Source organism: Phocoena phocoena, chromosome 1 (genome assembly GCF_963924675.1).
Source record: "Phocoena phocoena chromosome 1, mPhoPho1.1, whole genome shotgun sequence".
Classification (NCBI taxonomy): Eukaryota; Metazoa; Chordata; class Mammalia; order Artiodactyla; family Phocoenidae; genus Phocoena; species Phocoena phocoena.
In genome coordinates this window covers 18,654,773-18,671,112 of record NC_089219.1, presented here as the reverse complement: position 1 = coordinate 18,671,112, position 16,340 = coordinate 18,654,773, and the positions used below count along the sequence as shown (strand labels likewise).

At 53.0% G+C, this 16,340-nt stretch overlaps 1 protein-coding gene across 1 annotated transcript in view; it reads left to right on the top strand.

Annotated features, from left to right (window-relative positions):
* Positions 1–13,522, top strand: part of MYOM3 (myomesin 3) — a 43,846-nt gene extending 30,324 nt beyond the window's left edge. The window contains exons 22-36 of the mRNA XM_065875578.1: positions 38–147; positions 1,695–1,739; positions 2,439–2,575; positions 3,922–4,066; positions 4,206–4,265; positions 4,655–4,722; positions 5,771–5,881; positions 7,598–7,685; positions 8,209–8,247; positions 8,492–8,600; positions 9,740–9,903; positions 10,127–10,163; positions 10,341–10,363; positions 11,964–12,019; positions 13,262–13,522. Coding sequence (XP_065731650.1) covers positions 38–147; positions 1,695–1,739; positions 2,439–2,575; positions 3,922–4,066; positions 4,206–4,265; positions 4,655–4,722; positions 5,771–5,881; positions 7,598–7,685; positions 8,209–8,247; positions 8,492–8,600; positions 9,740–9,903; positions 10,127–10,163; positions 10,341–10,363; positions 11,964–12,019; positions 13,262–13,522 — 1,453 coding nt within the window. The remainder of the gene's footprint in view (positions 1–37; positions 148–1,694; positions 1,740–2,438; positions 2,576–3,921; positions 4,067–4,205; positions 4,266–4,654; positions 4,723–5,770; positions 5,882–7,597; positions 7,686–8,208; positions 8,248–8,491; positions 8,601–9,739; positions 9,904–10,126; positions 10,164–10,340; positions 10,364–11,963; positions 12,020–13,261) is intronic.
* Positions 13,523–16,340: the final 2,818 nt, after the last annotated feature.

Below are 16,340 nucleotides of genomic sequence, written 5' to 3'. Positions count from 1 at the left end.
GGCCCCTCTCAGAGCCTCTGCCCTCCTGTCTCTGCAGGTCCAAGATCATCCTGAAAGAACCTGGCCTCGAGGATTTGGGCACCTACTCGGTGGTGGTCACCGATGCTGACGAAGAAATCTCAGCAAGCCACACGCTGACGGAGGAAGGTGATGCCCCTGTTCCACTGCCACCTCCCCAGAGAGACGACCCAGACACGGAGTCCCAAGCACAGATACCCCAGAGGCCAGCAAGAAGCAATAATAATGAGTAAAGCAGAGATTTCCCGGGAAGTAGGCCCTCACTCACCCGTTCAGTCAGTCAGCCAGTGAATAAATATCTGCTGAGCACCGACCATATGCCAGAGACTGTCCTGGGCACTGAATTACATCAGTGAACTCGACAGGCAGAAATCCCTGCCTGATGGAGTTCACGCTCTTCCTGTCTCTCTCTTTACTTTATCTACTTTTGATAAAAAGCAAAGGTACCAGTGAATTATTTCACTTCCTTTCGTAGCCTAAGAAAAACAACAGCATAAGTAGAATGATAAACTGCAAATGGCAGTCGGTCTGAGGAATGAGGATGGCAAAAGGGAGCAGTGGGGACTGTGGTAAACCAGAGAGGGGATGCCGGGCCTCAGCGGTCATCTATGAGACTCACCCTCTGCTGTCTCCATAGCAACTGGGACAGCCCATTGTCCTGCCTGATGATTGCACTGGAGGCCCTTTGATTTTGTCAGGAAGCAGAAGCCTGGCAGGTCCAGAGTGCAATTCCAGTTCCACAATTTCCTGGCTGCTTGACCTTGGATAAGTCATGACACCTCTCTGGGCCTCAGTTTCCTCATCTGTAAAGGGGGATTATAATCCCTGCCGTCCTAAGTGAAACAATGTTGTTATGCAGATATACTTAGATGATTCCATGCAAACTAAAGCCATCCACGGAAGTAATGGGGTTTGCTTTTTTTTTTTGGACTGGATGCTTGCCATGTGTCCAGACTCATCATGCTAAGGACTCTGGAGCTTATAAGAGGAAATGAGATATGAGCCCTGCCCCTGCCAATTCATTCACGCAACACGTATTTATTGAGCACATACTGTGTGCCAGATACCATGCAGGTCCAGAGCTCAGCTTAGCAGAAGAGACAAACCTAACACAAAGAAGCAGTTAGCAGTGAGACAGCACTCTGCTGACCTGTCCTAGACACATGCAGACTGAAATGCTCAGTGGGGAGAGCAGACCCTCAGATACTAGGACAGTATGGCTCAGTGGGGGAGAACAGACCCTCAGATACTACGACAGTGTGGCTCAGTGGGGAGAACAGACCCTCAGATGCTGGGACAGTATGGCTCAGTGGGTTAACAAGGGGCCTCAGGAGACAGACAGTAATGCTCACCCCACAGCATGGTGTGAGGACGGCTGAGATCACGCAGAGCCTGGCACAGAGTAGGTGCTTCTCTGGGGAGGTGGCACTTGATCAGGTCTTGAAGGACAGGAAAATAAGCAACCTCAGGGTGGCCTGCGGCAGCCCCCGCAGCCCCCTCAGTGCCCCAGAGCCAAGGCCTACAGTGGTCATCATCAACCCCTCAGTAGCCAAGTGACCCCAAGCCAAGTCTCTCGGGACTTTCACCCAGTGTGGACGCTAGGACGGCTTCCACAGGCCCCACTGGCCCGGGTATGTCATTCTCTTTGGTTTCTTCCTTGCTCCTCCCTGTCCCAGAGCTGAACAGGCTGAAGAAGCTGAGCCATGAGATTAGAAACCCAGGTAAGTGGTCCAAGCCAGCAGCCTTGGGCAGTCCCGCCAGGCCCACCGGGGTGTTCTGAGCAGGGCTGAGTCAGCCAAGAGCCAGAAACTAGCGGAGGGGTGGGGGGGTGGGGGGGCAAAGGATGGGGACGTCTTGGGGCTGGAAGATCAGAGACCCAGGGAGTCCTCAGTCCATGAAGGGAACAGAGCGGCCAGCAGAGAGCATATGGAATGCAAGGGAGGGCAGAGTGGCTGGTTTTTTCTTCTTGGATTGTGGGTCTTCTAAACCCCTGCTTCCCTCCATTGGCCAGGAGTAGCTTTTGCAGGCCCTGGCGCAGGGGTCGCAAATTTGGGTGCATATTGGAATCACCCCCGGAGCTTTTCAAAATCCCAATGCCCAGGCCACACCCCAAACAAATCAGAACCTCTGGGTCTGGAGCCAGACACTGGTTTTTGAAAGTCCTTGGGGATCCAGTGTCCAGCCAGGGTGAGAAGCACGACCTCAAAGCTGTGGGAAGAGGATGAATTCCCTGAGATGAATTCAATCTAGGGAGACTGAATGTGGGAAACCCTCCCCAGCCCCTCACCCCAGTCATGTCTGCATCAGACTCTGAAACATTTTGCACATTAAATGCCCACAGTGTGCTCAAAGTGGGGCTGTCGGGAGGGGAGAGGGGAGAAGTGTTCCCTGCCCACCCTTTCCTGTCCTCTGCCTCCCAGTGATCAAGCTGATCTCCGGCTGGAACGTTGACATCCTCGAGCAAGGAGAGGTGCGGCTTTGGCTGGAAGTAGAAAAGTTGTCTCCAGCCGCTGAGCTGCATCTAATCTTCAACGAGCAGGAAATCTTCAGCTCACCGGTAATTGGGGGCTCAGAATCCCTAAGTGAGGTTCCTGGCCCAGGAGGTGGTCTCACAGGCAACAGTCTCCACTGGCTGCACCTCCCCCTAGCAGACTTCTCAGAAACGGCCACCAGCTTTGGCTGTCACAGTGATAGGGTGGGGGGTGAGGACACCTGGATTTTATTACCTGGGGGGTGGGTGGTAGGGATGCTAGACACTTGCCAAGGCAAGGAACACTCCCACAAAGAACTTCCCATGCCTCCCACAATTCTTCACTGTCCTGTCAAACATTTGTAAGGTGAAAAACCTATAGTCATGCTTATAATTACCCAAGCCTAGACCCTAACTCTGAGATATAAACACAAAGAATTTTTTTTGCAGTGTCAATATACACTGAATAGAGAGTTTTTATTCTATTAGCCACATTACCTATGCTTTCATTCATTTTCCTGTTCTTCTTGTACTCATGAGGATGTACATGAGTGCAATCTCTCATGAGAGATTCAATCATGAGAAGATCTTATTTGTGAATTTCATCTCCAGATGACCATCAAAAAATATGTGTTATAAAGAGGGGAGCTGGTTCTGACAGAGGAGGAAGAGCTCAGGGCTAGATGTCAGAAGACTCATATTCATCTCCTGTGGGTTGTGTGCCCTTGGGCAGGTCTCTTCACCTCTCTGTGCCTCAGTTTCTGCATCGGTACAATGGGGTTGGTTGCCCCAGAATCAGGAGGAGGAATTGGAAAAAAAATAGATTTGAAAGTTCTGCACAGAGATTAAGCATGACCTTGGCTCATGGTAGAGGCAGGGTAACAAAGTCTGGACCCTTGGTACACAGCGCTGATACTAGCAGGTGCCGCTATAGAAAAATCAAACTAGACGATTCTCTCAAATCATACATACACCCTAAATGTGGAAAATAAAACGTTTGAAAACTGTTAGAATGTGACAAAGAGTAAATAAGTGCTAATTCTGGGTGGGTAGCAGGTACACAGGCTTTTTTATATTATCCTTTATAGTTTTATGGGGAATTTTTTTATATTAAATTGCAAAAGAAGTAGAAAATAACCAAAAAACATGGCACAGTAGGAGGTTGGGGATTATTATTAATTGCAACTGATACAAGCACGTAAGACTCTTTCCAGTGTCTGCCGGGCCCCAGGGTATTCTCAGGGGCCGGGTGTGGGAAAAGCCCAGTCTATACACAGGAGAGGGGTAACTTGGGCCCCCTCCCCAGTCTCTGAAGGCTTCTAACTCTGCATTTATTACCCCCAAGTCCAACCACGCCCCGATTTGCACCCCACAGCACAAATTCCCTGGGACTGGAAAAGGGCAGAAAGACTTTCGGGTTTTGTTCTCCCCAGAACCGCAAAATCAATTTTGTCCGAGAGAAGGGCCTGGTGGAAGTTATCATCCAAAACTTGACTGAGGACGACAAAGGGTCGTATACTGCTCAGCTCCAAGACGGAAAAGCCAAGAACCAGATCACCCTGGCTCTGGTGGATGACGGTCAGCTGTGCCCTGCCCCCCGCCCTGCCCCATGCCCCCGGCCTCAGCTCTCAGCCTGGGCGTCTCTATCCATCCTGACGCCCTCCTCTGGACCTGCGCTCCTTCTGGTTCACACCCGTTCCCCCCTCTGTGTTCACAGAGTTCGACAAACTTTTAAGGGAGGCAGATGCTAAGAGAAGAGACTGGAAGAGAAAGCAGGGTAAGAACTGCTGGGGCGAAGTTCAAACACCTCGGCCAGCAGGCCAGCAGACAGCACCGGGGAACCGCTGGGCCAATGGATTAATAGATCCCTCCGCCTGCTGGACCCCCCGAGGGAGGGCCACTGCCATCTGATCTAGCGCTGTCCCTGTGCCAGAACGAGGCAGCACTTGCCCAACCCTGAGAGTGCGCGTCCTAAACTTTGCACCCTAGATGCCTCCCAGATGCCTCCCCCCAGTCCCCTCCCTCGTGGGGGCGGAATCCCAGAATCCGAGGGGCCAGTAGTCATTAGGTGCCCCTCCCCAGCCACTTTCCCCTATCTCGCAACCAGGTGGCGCCCGGGCCGAGCCCGGCGCTCTGACCGCTGGGCGTGCTGTTTTGCCCTCATAGGTCCGTATTTCAAGGAGCCTTTGCAGTGGAAGGTCACCGAGGACTGCCAAGTGCTGCTGATGTGCAAGGCAAAGCCCCGCCCCCGCCTCCAGCCCTGCCCCCAGGCCCCGTGGGGCAAGACCTGTGGTTGTCCCCAAGCCCCGTGGCTGTCTTTTGCCCCACTCCCTGCAACTCCACACCCTGTGCTGGTGTGATCCCAAGCAGAGGAAGTAGCCCCAGGGATTTTGCATTTAACTGGAAAACAAAAGCCCAGGGAGCAGAGTTAGTGTGAATTAGTGCGCTGAGTCAGCCTTGAGTTAGAACTCCCAGCTGCTCTGGGAGGGGGTCTGGGGGCAGGTGAGGGCTCTATACGTTGAGCGGTAGTCCCTGTGTCTGTTAGTAGCCCTGCCAGACACTGTTCTCAGCACTTCAGAGCATTATTTTATTTCATCTGCCTCACAATCATCTGTGAGAGAGGTGTTACAATCCCCACTTTAGGATGAAAGACCAAGGGGGGAACTAGCGGAAGACTACATGGTAACAGGCCGGGTCTAGAGCCCAGGTTTTAACCGGATGTGCCTGACTTCAAAGCGGGTGTTGTTTCTCAGCACCCTGCAGCCTTTTAGATAACTGGGGGAGGGAAGGGCTCACTCCCAGAAGCCTATCCATTCAGCAAACCCAAGTACCTGCTCTGTGTAACACACTCTGCAAACACTGGGCATACAAGGGTGAAGAAGTGGTCTCCCTAGGCCTGTAAGATCCCACAGTCCAAAGCAAGATCGTGGGGAAAACAGCATAGCTCCTGCTGTGATGGAGACATGCAGGAAATTGATTACTCACGATGGGGCACACTCTGGGGTGCATAAAGGAAGGCTTCCTGGAGGAGGTGACACAGGCATTTACAAGAAAAAGTAGGGTAGGAAAGGGATCAAGAAGCAGAGGGAATAGCATTAGCACAAGTCCCCAGTCCAGAAACCATCAGAGGAGACATATGGTGTGAGGAAGGGTTTGGCTGAGATTTAGCCTGGGGGTGGGGGGGAGTCATGTTTGTAAAAAAAAAAAAAGGGTTCTGATGAACTGAGTCTTCACTTAAAAGAGAAAGCCTGAAGGAGCCTCCTCACTCCCCACCTTCCTCAGGTGACCAACACCAAGAAAGAAACCCGCTTCCAGTGGTTCTTCCAGAAGAAAGAGTTCCCAGATGGTCAGTACGACCCGCAGACTGGAGCAGGGCTTCTCTGTATGGAAGAGGTAAGTGCAGCTCTGACTTCAGGGCTCACAGCCTCCAGGCAGTGCCAGGAGCACTGGGCAGGGAGTCAGGACCAGGGTGAGGCAAGTGAGGCACTGACCTCACGCACAAACTTTCAGGAAGCGCTAAAAGGCTCAGTACTCAAGATAAATAATATTTCATGCAATATTTTTAAGAATCAAAATTCATGCCCCAAAATAAAGACCTTGAGGGAAAACAATACCAAAACTTTAAATAAAGACAGGCTCAGTAATACTGATTTTTCCTTTTAGTTGGATTCCAGTCCTGGCCCTGCCGCTGACTGCATGGCCCTGGGCAAGTCACTGTCCTTCTCTGACCTCAGTGTTCATCTGTTACACGGGCGGGTCAGAGGGATGCTCTCTCAGAGATTCCTTCCTGCCCCCGCAGCCTGAGATTCAGGACAGGAAGACGGTCTCGGTCTCTGTGTGAGGCAGGTCTGGGCAGAGCAAAACAGGGCCTGGAGCTCACTTCTCCCACCCCCGACCTCCCCGTGGCCCTTGGAGGGGCGTGAGCTGGTTAAGGTAGAAATGCAAGGCTTTTTCTTAAATATTCAATGTTTTTCTGCCTTGTCCCTGATTTCTGTGGCCCCACCGTGTGCCAAGGAGGACTGCGGCAGACGCAGGTTTGCAGACTAGGAAGGAAATAATGATTTCAGGGTCCTCTCCCAAATCCTGGCCAAGACGATGGCAATTTGGCCTTTGTCATCACAGTGCAAACTCTTCACACAGGGCTTGGCATCAAGTAGGTGCTTAATAGCTACTGAGTCTTGTCATAGTCATCCAGCCTATTGGTCCAGAAATTTCTGGCTTCCGAAGAGTTATCTCCCTTGATCCTCACAGCAACTACAGTACGTAGCCAGGGCAAGGATTATGCCACCATTTTACAGATGAGTAAACTGAGGCTCAGAGGGTTGAAATACCAAGATACAGAGCTTGAGAGTGGGGCTGGAAGTTTCTCCGATCACTGTCACCGGAATTTGGCTGGGGAGAAGACCGTTGGGGTTTTCAGCCCTTTGATACCCCAGTTAAGAGATGCTTCTGCCTTGAATCCTGCCTCAAGGCACACTATGTAGAGATGGTTGGGGTGAGAGGGGCCCTTTGAGGGGACAGGGAGGCAGATAACATGCTCCCACCCCCGCAGCCCCTGGAGGAGATGCTGTGTAATGAGAGGGCACAGCGGACTTCTGACCTTGCTTTCAAAGCATGACCCAAGTTCTTGCTTTGCTGAGTGTTGACCTGGGCTTCACTTGGTGTTACAAGCGTGTGCCAGTAAGGACCCCCTTGTCCTGAGCAAAAGAAAGCACACTTCCTTCTGAGAGATGCAGAGAGGTCCCTCTATCCAGGGCCCCTGGGAGACAGGGCAGCACTGGTGGAGGGTGTGCCCTGCTCGGCCCAGCTCTGCTAGGAGGGCTCGCTTTGCTCTGCTCAGAGCAGCTGCCTGAGAATCACATGCGGGGCGTCTGTTTCTGCCCTCAGTTCCCCCTCTCGCCCCACCTCCAGGCCCAGACAAGCCCTGGGCTTGGGATCAAAGGGCTCTGGAGCTGGAAGGAGCCTCAGAGATCACCCATCGCAGGGGGGTAAACTGAGGCCCAGGGAGGAGAGTTAGGGGCAGGCCTAGAGCCCAGGCCTCCTGATTTGTTGTCCATCACTCCTTCTGGAACTCATGCCGACACCGCCTTCTCACATCCTTCTTTCCAGCTTTCCAAAGAGGACAAGGGCGTTTACAGAGCAGAGGTTTCCGATGAGCGAGGGGAGGACAACACCATCCTGGACCTCACAGGTGAAGGTAGGAGCCGGCGACATCAGAGACGGGCCAGGAGGGCCCTCACACTGAACCAAGAGATGCAGTGTGACCTGTGGGGAAACTGTCTGGGATGCTCACCTGGGGCAACTGAGGCCCAGGGGAGTTAAGTGACCTGCCCACGGCTGCACAGCTGGTCAGTGGCAGGGCCTGGTCTGTGTGACGCTGGTGCCCATGTTCACTGCACTATCCCACAGCGAGCCCAGGCTTCAAGACCCGGAGCCTGAGTTCTCTGCTCTGCCCCCCGCCCCCCACAGTGGGCCCCAGGCTCCTCACCAGACTGGTCATCTCAGCCTGCAGGAAGACTGTCATGTCGGCCCATTCGTCCTCCATCTGTGTTGCCCCCTGCCCCATCAGTCACGCAGTGCCCCAGATCCCCTCCCCACCCCTAAGCCTGTGTTCTGAGAGCTGCTCATAAGGTCCGCTAGCCTTTTCCAAGGACGGCCCCACCTGGTGCATCCCTAGGGGAGCCCTACATCAGCTGACCGTTCCCTCTGTCTCCCTCCAGCCCTGGATGCCATCTTCACTGAGCTGGGCAGGATTGGTGGTAAGCAAGCCCTCTCTGCTCAGCACTGCCGTGACGCCACATAGCCTCCGGGGGACCTCTAGCCATCCTTGGCTGCTGGGGGTGGGTTTAGTTTCCAGCCTCAAAGACTGGGGGAGACGCTCCTGCCTCTTCACCACACTGTGTTCCCCCCACCACACCCCAAAGCAGGGGCGAGCTGGCTGCCCCCCAGGTGTGGTGCCCAAAGGCCTTGGGGAAGACTCACCCTTCTCCCATGCCTCCCCAGCCCTCTCTGCGACGCCACTGAAAATCCAGGGGACCGAGGAGGGGATCCGGCTCTTCAGCAGGGTCAAGTACTACAACGTGAGCTACATGAAAACCACCTGGTTCCACAAGTAGGTTGGCCTTACCCTGGAGCCCTAGCCAGTCTGGAGGGGGCCCAGCACCCGCCTCAGAGCCCGGTCCCAAGGGCTTGGCAGAGACAGGGTCTCTCACTGGTTCTGCTGTCCACAGAGGGAGTCTGGGACAGGGAACAGCTGTTAGAGGCACAGAAGGGAGGCTCCCCAAGAAAGGTGGGAACCCTGGCACTAAGATCACTTTCCCAGAATATCCATGGCCAGAGAAGGACCATTGTCTTAGAGCACCATCTGGGAACTGGGGGAGAGAAGGATGCAGGAACGATGGAGAACCAGATGGTCAAGTGCCCTTGTGGGTCTTTGCAGCCTTAGCAAACTCAAGCAGCCAGACTGAGGGGAGAGGTGCAGGCAGAGGGACCCGGGGGGCTGATGACTAACTGAGGGCCAGGCCTTGAAGGCAGGATCAGGTATCAGAGACTCAGCCAGGAGCTAAGTGACCCCAGAGAGTTTGGGAGCAGAATTTTCCCAGTGCTTCTTACTTGCAAACCTCAGCCTTGTGGAGCAGACATTACTGCACCCATTCTATGGAGAAGGCTAGATGGACTTAGTCAAATTGGTCATGTGAATGAGACCAAGGCCAAGCTGAATTTCAGAATAGTGAAGCTCCTTCTCTAGAGTTTCTGAGCCCCATGACTAAGCCCAGAGGTGTCACTTCTGTGACAAAACACTGACATGGGCCAGGTGTCTTTAGGAATGAAATTTAAGTAAAGAAGGAAAGGAGTTTATATAGTTTATAAGAATTACATAAGAGTGATTGTGGGAAGAAATGCTGGGAGGTTTTACGATGAGGAAAAGGATGAAGTAAGGAAGTGGCTCCCACTGGTGGGGTGTGGGGAGGTGGTCACTGACCCTGGAGCACCATTTCCTCAAAGTCCCAGCCTGCAGGACATGTCACAGATATAGACTCAGCGCTGCCACAAGGTTTGATGAATGAATGAATGATGAGTGGATGAGTGGATAGATATATATCAAATATCTCATGGATGGCCACCACTTTCAGCTCACACATCTGGGAACAAAACCCCAGGAGCAGAGTCTGGGGCAGGGGTGCCTGTAGATGGGCAGGCAGCCCGTCCCGGACTGAGCTGTGTTAACCATTTCTTTGCCCTCACGTTCAGAGAGAAACGCCTGGAGAGTGGTGATCGGGTGAGGGCTGGCACCACCCTGGATGAGATCTGGCTCCACATCCTGGACCCCAAAGACTCAGACAAGGGCAAATACACCCTAGAGATAGCGGCCGGGAAGGAAGTCCGGCAGCTGTCAGCTGATCTCTCGGGGCAAGGTGAGCGCTCCACCTGTCTGTCCTCATTGAAACCTGTTTAGAAAACCCCATGGTCTTTTGGGGGGGCTCCCATCTCCCCAGCCAATCCTAGCACTGCCCCAAGAGAATGCTGGAACAGAGTGGGGGAACAGTCAGCGCTGAGCTCTATACCTGTGGGTTGCAGGAGCGGGGGAGATTGGGGGTAGATGCCCTGACGCGCCTTTTCCCCTTTTTCTTCTCGTAGCTTTTGAGGACGCCCTGGCTGAGCACCAGAGACTGAAGTAAGTTTCCTCGGCGTTTCTCAGTGCGATCAAGGCCCCTGGGGTGCACGAGCACAAGACCCTCCCTGGGAGGCCGGACAGCTCTACCTTTCTCCCATCACCCCCTCCCCACTACCCGGGCAGGACTGTCCTTTAACAAATGAAACACCAAGGCTTTTTCCCATTTCCGTTTTTCAGAGCCTTGGCCATCATCGAGAAGAGTAAGTCCAGCCATATTTCTGTTGTTTCCACTTCTGAGTTTGGGGCGGCTTCCCAGCTGCTCACACCTCCTGGCAGGTAGCTGAAGTCCCAGTTTCCCATGGGGTCTGTGTGGCTCTGGGCCGTCACAGAGCTGCCGGGAGACCCAGATGGTGGCAGCATGAAGACAGGTGGATGAGGAGTCCGAGGATACCTGAGACCGTGGATGTGGACCCGCCTGGTGCGGACCTGGTGGCGAGTAGGCACACGGCCGATGTCGGTGGGACTCCAAAGGCAGGGGCAGACAGGACTGAGGCCCTGTCTTCCAAGCGAGGCCCAGGAGGGGACGACTTCAAAGCTGAAGCTGGTTCTGGCTGTCGGGGCCCTAGGGCCTCATCTAATCCAGGACATAGCCTCTGAGTTGCCCAGGGGGACCACCAGGTCCACGCACTGGAGCTTCTCTGGGTCCCCGCAACCAGTTCTAAAGCACCCAGTTCCAGGAGGCTGGCTTTCTGGTCTCAGTGAGGCAGCCGGTCAGTGTAGGACCTTCCATGAGGGGAAGCAGAGCAGAGCAGCCCCGTTCAACCTGACAGTGAGGAGGGAAACTGACCGTTTGGGGCCATTGGTAGGAGGGGGCATGAGCCCTATGTGGCGTCTTGTCCCTGAGTGTCCCCACTTGGCGGGAAGTGCAGGCCGTTCATAATTGCCATCTGGGAGGGGGCCATCTGGGGTCTAAGAGCAGTGAGGAGCCCTCACAGCGGGCGGCCACCTTGGTGGGCGGAGCGCAGCCTGCAGACCCGACTCAGCCCGTCACACCTCCTAATCACCTGCCCCCCCATCCTGGAATGCCGAGTCTCTGCACAGGACACCCCTCCAGGACCCTAACACAGGGGCCTAAACTCACCACCTGTGCTTGCTAGGGCTGGCCGAGTTGAGAGTCAGGGGAAGTGGATTGTTTCACCCGCCATGATGGGCCTGGTGAACGTTCCTCCCACAACAGTTCCTCCATCTCTGGGGCCATCCTTCCCCTCCCCCTTCAACCCTGATTCAGGCTTCTCCTCCCCTACATCCGTTGCACAGACACCAGCCACTTTAGGCTCTTTGCACATCCCTGATCGTGGTCTAGGGTCTGTTCCCACAGCCTCGATTGCGACACGTTGGCTTTCTGCTTAGTGATTTAAAACCACGGTCTCTTCCTGCCCAGCTGCCATGGCCACCAGGTCCCCTCCCTTGACCAGAGTCAGTGTCCCGGAAGCTCCCTTCCTATTCACTCCCTGAGCTGGTTCGTCACACCTGTTGTGTGCATTTTGCCAGTTTAAGGCTCAGAGCAACCTTATCACCTTCTCTCCCAGTCCTCAGGGGAGGGGCACGTCACTGTCACCTCCAGGTACCACCAGCCATGATAATAACCTCAGGTCAATGACAGAAACACACTACGTCCCTATCTTGTGTTTATAAAGGCAAGGAAGTAACATAATACAAGTTTAAGGATGTCCACCCAAAATGATGCAAAAAGAAAAAGAAGCATTGCTTCAAAATAAACCTCAACTTCGTGGAACCTGCTGCTGGGAAGCAGCTGGCAGGAAAACATTCATCACTGGGGGTCTCGTTTTTCCCTTCCAGATCGTGCCAAAGTGGTGAGGGGCCTGCCGGACGTGGCCACGATCATGGAAGATAAGGTACTGACTGTTCCCCAGCCCACAGCCGGCAGTCCCACCCTGGGTTCCCTCCTGTATCCATCAAAGAGCACGAAGCAGTGCAGCACTGTGGATTCCAGAGCCGAAGGGGCTGGATGCACCAGAGTCTGGCCGAGTGACCACACCTCATTGGTCACATGTAGTATAAAGGAAAGACACTGAGCCTGGTGTCAGGCCCGTGTGTGTGTGCGGGGGTGACAGGCCTGTGCTCACCCCAGTTCTACCCCATCTCTCCAGGTGGCCCTGGGTGTCACGGACTTCTCTGTGTGCACTTCAGTTTCCACAGGAATTTGACTAGATGATACCTAAAAAGCCCTTTCAGGACTGAAGTTTTTCAAGTCTAATGTTCTAGAAAATGATAGCTAACGTTTTCACGTTGCTTACTTTGTGCCAGGCACTATTCCATTATTTAACCATCAAGGCAACCACATGAAATAGTGTGTTATTACTAGTCATACTTTATAGCTGAGGAAACTGAGGCCCAGAAAGGTTAAGGGACTTACCTAAGGTCATACAGCTTAAAGGAGCCGAGCTGAGATTCACAGCCTGGCAGCCCAGCTCCAGACTCTGAGTGTTTGGCCATTACACTAGAGTGCCTCTGCAGTGAGAATTGCTCTGTTGAGGATTTTCAAACTCAATTCTTAAATCTTTATATTAAAGCAGTCTAGCCGGGCTTCCCTGGAGGCGCAGTGGTTGAGAGTCCACCTGCCGATGCAGGGGACACGGGTTCGTGGCCCTGTCCGGGAAGATCCCACATGCCACGGAGCGGCTGGGCCCGTGAGCCATGGCCGCTGAGCCTGTGCGTCCGGAGCCTGTGCTCCGCAACGGGAGAGGCCACAACAGTGAGAGGCCGACGTATCGCAAAAAAAAAAAAAGCAATCTAGCCTTATTTGCATGGTAAAATCATAATGAAATATACAATAAAAAGCAATAAAGCAAAGTCCAGCCCATTCTGGGGCAGGTAATTGCTAAAGGCCCGACAGTCTAACTAGTTAAGTGTTCCCGTAGAAATGTTGAGAATGGAGGATGTGGGGTTAGAGTAAAACATCTCCCTTTACTGTTATTACTTTATGGGTCACAATAAAACACACATAATGAACTTACCACAAGGAGCAGCTTGTACTGGGAGCTCCCTGGAAGTGTGAAGGTTTATAACCTTCACACTTTACCAAGGGTTATTCCAAGCGGGTGGACTGAGCGTTCCCTTCCTGTCCTTTCAAACAGACCCTGTGCCTGACCTGCGTTATCTCAGGAGATCCTATCCCTGAAGTCTCTTGGCTGAAGAATGACCAGCCCGTCACCTTCCTTGACCGCTACCACATGGAGGTGAAGGGGTCGGAGGTCACCATCACCATCGAGAGGGTCAACAGTGAGGACAGCGGGCGCTACGGTGTCTTCGTCAAGAACAAGTATGGCTCCGAGAAGGGCCAGGTCACCATCAGCGTGTTCAAGCACGGGGAGGAGGACAAGGTGCTGAAGATGTGACGGTCGGATTCAGGCACAGCCTGAGGTCTGGTCTGCATGGACTACAAGGGTCAACCAGTGGCTCACAGCCTGGCACAAGCCACGGAGGCAGGGCAGGGGGATTGGACATTGCGGGACCCGGGACATGGGAGGGGAGTAGCTACACCAAAGTGGAGAAGCATAGACCTTGCTGGGGCTCTCGGAGGCCTCCAGGCCTCAGCACTGGACTTGGAATGGGAGACCTACGTGCAAAACTGTTTCAACTCTAAACTCTCCATGAGCCTTGCCTTTCTCATCTATCAAGTGGGAATTCCTCCTCCTAGGGACTGTTTATGAAAACCCTTGAAACCGTACACCAGTGATACTCAACAGGAGGCGGTTTTGTCCCCCAGGGGGCATTTGGCGGTGTCCAAATTTTGGGTTGTCACAACTGGCGTCTAGTAGGTAGCAGCCAGGGATGCTGCTAAACACAACAGCTCCTCACCGCATAGAATTCAACCCTAAATGACAATAGTGCCGAGGTTGATGTACCCCGCCCCCATAAACGGATTTATCACAATACCCCCTTTTGGATTTTCAATTCACTTAAGTTTTTCAATTCACTTAAGTTCAACGAACATTCATTTGAAGTCTAGCCTGTGCCAGGCTGCGGATGGCATTGGGAGCACAAAGATACATAATATGCAGGCCCCGCCCCCAAGGACACCTCAGCCCAGGAGGAGAGTCAGACCTGGATGCAAATGACTCCAGGACAAGTCAGATGATCAGGATTATAAAACAGGTCCACATAAAGTTCCACTGGTGGTCAGAGGAGGGAGAGAGGTGTTCATCCCAACGAGGGAAGGTGAGCTTTAAAACACCTTCATGGAACTAGCAGAATTGGTTGTTGGGCCCTGAAAAAATAAGTTGGATTTGGTGATGGTCATGGGAAGAGATTTCAGGAGCAGGGGATGGTGAGAGCAAAGGTGAGGCGTAGGGGTGATGCTGCCTGGGTGGCCTTGAATGCCAGGCTGGAGAGTTGGATGACCTTCAGTACTTCCAGCTCAGGGCCTCTGCCTGGCGGGACAGATACTGGTTGGCCTTGCTTGCTGGACCTCTGTACGGAGCTGGGCATTTCACCACCCTCCAGTTTCCTTCTTTTTTAAAATCAGATTGGGAGGGGTGGGGTTTATAAAGTTAGAGATGTTTGTTGTAAAATTTTGGAAAACCTTAAAAATGTTGAAAGAGAAAAAAAAACTCATCTGTACTCCCAACATCAAAATATAACACCCACCTCTGATTTCTGAAATGATTTCTGAATTTAAAGGTAGAATGAATCACTCCTACATTTGCCACCTACACGCACATCAAGGCATGATGGGTAACTTATACCCCCAGCAGCTACAGGTGCAGTCAGGCCAGGTGTTCAGTGAGGGGGGGGCGAGGGGGCCAGGTGTCCTGCCGTGCCCTGGCTGGGAAGGAGTATGGAGGATTATGCAGGTCTTGGAGGCAAACATACCCAGGCTTGAAGCCAAGCACTCACTGTGTGATCTTGGGCATTTTTTTTTTTTTCCTTTGTCTGGGCCTCAATTTCCCATCTATAAAGCAAGAAGTCTAAAAGGTCATTTTTGACGGTCCTTTCAGCTGACACTACCTCCTACCTAGGAAGACTGTGGACAGGGCAGGTCTAGGGTGGGGCAGTGGGGATGGAGGTCCCTGAGACCTTTCGCTGTTCTCTGTCTTAGCTCCTCCCACTTAATCCCAAGTAAACCCCAAGAGCCACTCAGGTGGAAGAAAGGACCTTGCTAAAGGACATTGTGATAAAATTAAAAAATTTTATATCTGGTCTTTGCTCTTGGTTTGGGACACACAGCTCCTAAAACCCTTCGGATCTCCAGGGTGAAAAGAGCATCTTTTGTATACTAATAAGATGGCTGGTGACTGGGGGCCCTTAGATAGCTTCAGGATGGGAGCTGGTCACCAGAAAGGCCAAGGCAGGACTAGAGGGTTGGAACTTTCTGCCCCCAGCCACCTCCACTTCCCTCTGGAGAGGGGAGAGAGACTAGAGGTTGAGTTAATCACCACTGGCCAATGATTTAAAGAATCATGCCTAAGTACTGAAAGCTCCATTAAAAATTGCTAAGCAACAGGATTCCTAGGGCTTCTGGGTTTGTGTACACATCAAGGTGCTGGGAGCGTGGTGCGCTTAGAGAGGGTGTGTGCGCTTAGAGGAGAGGATCTCCCTCCACGCTCCCCGACTCCTTGCCCTGTCGACCTATTCATCTGACTGTCCATTTGTATCCTTCATAATAAACCAGAAACTGTAAGTAAAATGTTTCCCTGAGTTTTGTGAGCCATTCCAGCAAATTATCGACTGAGGAGGGAGTCGTGGGAACCCCTCGACTTCTTGCCGGTTGGTTAGAAGTACAGGTGACAGCCTTGTGGAGTCTGACTCTACCTGTGGATGGTTAGTGTCAAAATTGAATTGAAGGGCTTCCCTGGTGGCGCAGTGGTTGAGAGTCCGCCTGCCGATGCAGGGGACACGGGTTCGTGTCCTGGTCCGGGAGGATCCCACATGCCGCGGGGCGGCTGGGCCCGTGCGCCATGGCCGCCGAGCCTGCGCGTCCGGAGTCTGTGCTCCGCAACAGGAGAGGCCACAACAGTGAGAGGCCCGCGTACAGCAAAAAAAAAAAAAAATTGAATTGAATTGTAGGACACCCAGTTGGTATCTGGATATTTGGAGAACTGGTTGTTGGTGTTAAAATTACCCACGCATTTGGTGTCCGAAGTGTTGTGAGCCAAACCAGCTCAGAGTTGTGAATCAACCACCTCCCCAGGGGTCTTTCCCATCTTCATCTAG